The sequence below is a fragment of the Apaloderma vittatum genome, unplaced genomic scaffold (assembly GCF_000703405.1).
Source record: "Apaloderma vittatum isolate BGI_N311 unplaced genomic scaffold, ASM70340v1 scaffold23970, whole genome shotgun sequence".
Lineage (NCBI taxonomy): Eukaryota > Metazoa > Chordata > Aves > Trogoniformes > Trogonidae > Apaloderma > Apaloderma vittatum.
The window spans coordinates 4,146-8,620 of record NW_009694315.1 but is presented as its reverse complement, the minus strand read 5'-3'; the positions used below and the strand labels follow the sequence as shown (position 1 = coordinate 8,620).

Genomic DNA, 4,475 nt, shown 5'->3' with positions numbered 1-4,475 from the left:
CGGGAGCTAGGGCCCCCAGCCATATCACGGGCCCACTGCCCACTAGGCTTGGGCAACAGCACCTGAACCTGGATGCATGGGCACCTAGGACTGTAGGCTCAGGGCTCAGCAGGGCCCCATGTGCTGCTTCCAGACTGAAGATATCCACCAGGCACAGTGGGACCCAGCATGGCACATCAAGGCATTAGCATGACTGGGAGAGCTGGAAGCACCTGCAAGGAGCCAATGCCATGAGCCAGCTGTGCTTGAGGGCCGGAGCCTGAGGCTTTGGCAGGGCACTCCAGCCCAGGGCACAAGGGCAGGCAGTGCCTGGTGCAAGGGCCTGAGGCACAGCCCTAGGGCAGGGCTCACAGCTCCAGCCCAGAGGCCAAGGAGAGCTGATGGTGTGTAGCCCTCACTGTTGACCGTGCAGTGACCCCACTCTGCTCCACTGCCAGTAAACGGGGAGAGATGCCAAACCCATGCAAGATCCATTTGCCCTAAATTAGATTATTTTGCAAAATAATGTCAGGGTTGATTTGGACCAGACCGGAATCTGGAAAATCATCTTCTGACATGGATGCAGCCCAGCTCCTTTCCACACTTCCTCTGCAGGTCATTGCTGGAGCCTTCAGGAGATATTTCCAAGGTCTTCATGCATCCGCTGCCCTGGCATCTGGTGACACACTCCCATGCAGCACCGGAAGAATGGGATGGGTAGTGTCCTGCCCACAGGTACCAGCACTGCTCCACGGTTCTTGGCTCACTGTCACAGGGGACAATGTGAGGGCTGGTGGGTCCAGCCAGCAGGTTTTGAGCAGGATGTCCACCCAGCACAGCTGGCTGTGACTGAGCCGTGCTCTGCGCTGATGCCAGCCTGGCATCCAGCGCAGTAGCACGTGGGGTCCTGCCTGGAGTCCACGACCACAGGGCATTAACACAAGATACAGCAGGACAACCAGAGCCAAGCACTTAAAAAACCGTTTAGTTTAATACGTATAAAAGTTAACGTTAAAACACAAGTTACACAAAGGCATACAAGGATACTGGTACTGCTACACTGTGGACTTCTTCAAGGACACCCAAACTAGATACTCACACCAAGCAGCATAGTTGGTACAGCATGGTGCTCAGTGTGAGATGCACATTCCAGGCACAGAAAGGGGTTTGGCTGACTGAGCCTCATGCTGACAAGGAGTACCGGACTGCTGGCAGTACCAGAACGATCCACCCCAAGCATCGCCATATGGCTCCAGCCATGGCTGCCATGTACATGCCCAGTGCTTGGAAAGCAGAGAGAAAAGGTGGTGACCACAGCCACATGGCCAGATGGAACAAATACAGCTGTACCATTGCGTGGGGCCTCCCATTCACAAAGAAAGCAGCATTTCTGACAGCAGTTTACAAAGCAGGAGGGCCATGCCAATGTCAATGACCCCCAGCAGGGTTGGGGGAATGGCAGAGACCAGCCCTGAGCCACCAGCTCTCTCAGCTAGCCCAGGAACTTGTCTCCATGGCCTCTGCTCTTCAAGGGGAAAGGGCAGCACATGACCCAGCACTGCGGTCCTGGCTCTGGGATTCACTCCTGGAAGCGGGGGGATTGATGTACTATGTAGATCATAATCTTGTACCTGCGAGGGAATACTGGCAGAGGTCCACAGAGTACCAGTGCATGGACTCTCAGACTGCAGCAGTCCTGGAGCCGAGATCCAGTCCAGTGTGGTGCAGAGGCTCTTCTACTGTGGCACAGGGTTTCTCTGCCTTTTTCCCTTCCATGCTGTTCCGAATTCCATAGCCAAAGTAAACCATAAAACCTGCAAGACAGCTGCTGGAATGTAGTGCATAGTGGCAGGCTGCCAGTGTAACAGCCAGCCAGGGATGACCCTGTGGGCACCACACTCCCCTCCACAGGACACCTACCTATGGCCATCCAGACTGCGAACAGCATCCAGGTGTTGGCACTCAGCTGTGCCATCAGCAGGATGTTAATGAAGATGCTGAAGATTGGCAGAGGTGGCAGGAAAGGTACCTGTGAGGGACAAGAGGTCCTGTGTCAGCTGTGGCTTGAGGGACCCAGATGGGCTCAGTGATGCTCCCGGCTACAGAGGGATTCCACCCCTGGCACAGCCCAGAAAGAACCTGAACCCTGCCATGCTGGGGAGTGCAGCTCAGAGAGCTGTGTCTTGGGGCTCTGTGCTTTCCCAAAGGGAGACTGCCTGGCAGCGAGCCCTGGCAGACCTTGCAATGGCCCAGACCCTACCAGGCATCTGCAGGGGTGCAGATGCTGAGCTGCTGAGGACTGCACTCACTTTGAAGTTCAAATGCATGTTGCTCTGAGGCTGCCTCCAAATGATGATGGTGGGAATGAGCAGAGCCATGAGAAGTAGCACCAGGGTCACAATCCAGCCTATGCTGGCATCCTTCAGTGCAGTCATCTTGAGGGTGAGGACCATGCAGATGACAACGATCAGTGTGGCTGCAAGAGAGGGATCAGTCAGGTGTCTGCATGGCATGTGGCCCCCAGGGAACCCTAAGCCTCACCAACAGCTAGGCTGAAATGCCCACTCCTCTCGGTAAGGTATGGGTCCAGCATGTGTTGTCCCCAACATCCACCCCAAAGCCTCAGGAAAACACTTTGCCATGGAACTCACCAGCCCAGCAAGCCAGAGGGAGCTTGCACTCAGCTGGGCTTGAAACCAGCTCTGATGGTTACCCAGAGCTGGCTGAGCTGCTCCATTCCAGTTGCACAAGGAAGCCATTAATGGGTGGATCAAACCCTGCTGGCTGAACCCAGGCACTCTCAGAGGGCTGGGCACCACCCCCACCGGGTAGCCAGCCTAGGCCAAGATCATCACAGGGAGCTCCTGTGACCACCTGCATATGCCTGGCTTAGCACCCACATCCTCCATCAGACCCCATGCACCCCAAACCCAGCCATGCCCTTCATTTGGCACCCTCCTCGGGGCAGAGCAGGTCCAGCACCTGCTGGTGCTTCCAATAGCAGCTGGCAGCCTGTGCTGCCCAGCCCCTCTCCTCTCCATAGCATGCATAGCATGCCCAGCCCCTCTCCTCTGCATAGCATCCCCTCCTGGCTCTGCAGGGTCATGCCAAAATGCTCCAGCCCCTTGCAGGATGGACCATCAGCTGCCAGCTTCTGCTCACTCACCAATGACTGAGACACAGAAGCAGACAATGCGCCCAGAGAGAGCAGAGGGTGTGTCCACAGGTGGGCTGAAGAGCCTTGCCAGGGATAAAATCTCTTTCTGCTGGGCACTAGTGGTGGTGCTGGTCGAGTTCATTATGACTCTCTCCTCCTCATTCCCATTCAGCTCCAGCATTTCAATGGCCTTTGGGGAGTCCAGCTGCCCAGACTGGTACCTGAGCAGATTGGACAAGTTGCAGTGGAGCCCAAGAAACTGCCCAGTGCACGGGGACAGTGGGCAGCACCCTCATACACCTCCTGCTCCTCCAGCCCCATATGCTGCTCCAGCAGTGGCCCTGCAATGGCCACTTCATGGATGTGTCCAGAGACACTCCAGGCTCTTGTGAGCAGCCTCCATTTTGGGAGCTTGATGCTTCCGCAGGCTGCATTCCCCCAGGAAAAAGGGCCCCTGTGGCCACAAGCCCCAGGCTCAATGAAAGGCACATCCACTTCAGGTATCCCCATGTGAAAGTAGGCACCCACCGGAGAATGAGCACACACACCGCCACCAGGGAGTAGGCCAGCAGCGTGCCAATCGACATGAGTTCCACCAGGTCCTTCAGGTCAAGCAGGAAGGCCATCACCGCTGCAATGAGGACATGCAGTATGAGCATGGCTCTGGACCACTGCAAGGCCAAGCACGAGGCAGCAGCCAGCAGCCTTACCCGCAAAGAGCCCAGAGGTGATGGTGGCTGACAGAGGTGTCTTTGTGCGGCTGTTGATACTGGAGAGGAACTTGAAGAGCAGCCCATCCTCTGCCATGGCATAGATCACACGGGGCATGGGGAACATGGAGCCCAGCAAGCTGCCATGGGGAGAGATGGCTCAGGGCCTGCCAGGCAATCCCCAGATGGAGATGGAACCAGCTCAGTGCTGGGAGCAGGACAGCAGCCAGACAGGTTAACCCCCAGCCCAGCCAGGACATGTGCTGCTAGTCCCCATGCTGTGCCAGGTGCTGCCAGGGATGGAGCCAGTCCTACCTGGTGGAGAGGGCACAGAGCGAGCCAACAGCAACAGCATAGCGGGCAGGCTCCCAGCCCACTTCCTTGAAAGCCTCAGGCAGGGGGCTCTCCTTGTTCAGGAGGAAGTAGGGCACCATGAGGGTCAGGGCTGCAGAGACCCCGAAATAAGCCACAAAGCAGATGACGAGGGACACAATGATGCCAATGGGGATTGAGCGCTGTGGGTTCCTTGCTTCCTCCCCTGTGTGGAGACAAGAGGCAGTGTCCAATCCCATCCCATGGCACAGCACGGGGCAGCTGGCTCCTCAGGGACTTTTCATGGCAGCACAGGG

General features: G+C 56.9%; 1 protein-coding gene across 1 annotated transcript in view; it reads right to left on the bottom strand.

The window, feature by feature from the left end:
• Positions 1–1,659: 1,659 nt before the first annotated feature.
• The window catches only part of LOC104272357 (cationic amino acid transporter 3-like), a 4,833-nt gene continuing 2,017 nt past the window's right edge, over positions 1,660–4,475 (bottom strand). The window contains exons 5-11 of the mRNA XM_009867331.1: positions 4,162–4,384; positions 3,847–3,986; positions 3,665–3,767; positions 3,146–3,357; positions 2,289–2,455; positions 1,900–2,008; positions 1,660–1,793 (exon numbers count right to left, since the gene is read on the bottom strand). Coding sequence (XP_009865633.1) covers positions 1,660–1,793; positions 1,900–2,008; positions 2,289–2,455; positions 3,146–3,357; positions 3,665–3,767; positions 3,847–3,986; positions 4,162–4,384 — 1,088 coding nt within the window. The remainder of the gene's footprint in view (positions 1,794–1,899; positions 2,009–2,288; positions 2,456–3,145; positions 3,358–3,664; positions 3,768–3,846; positions 3,987–4,161; positions 4,385–4,475) is intronic.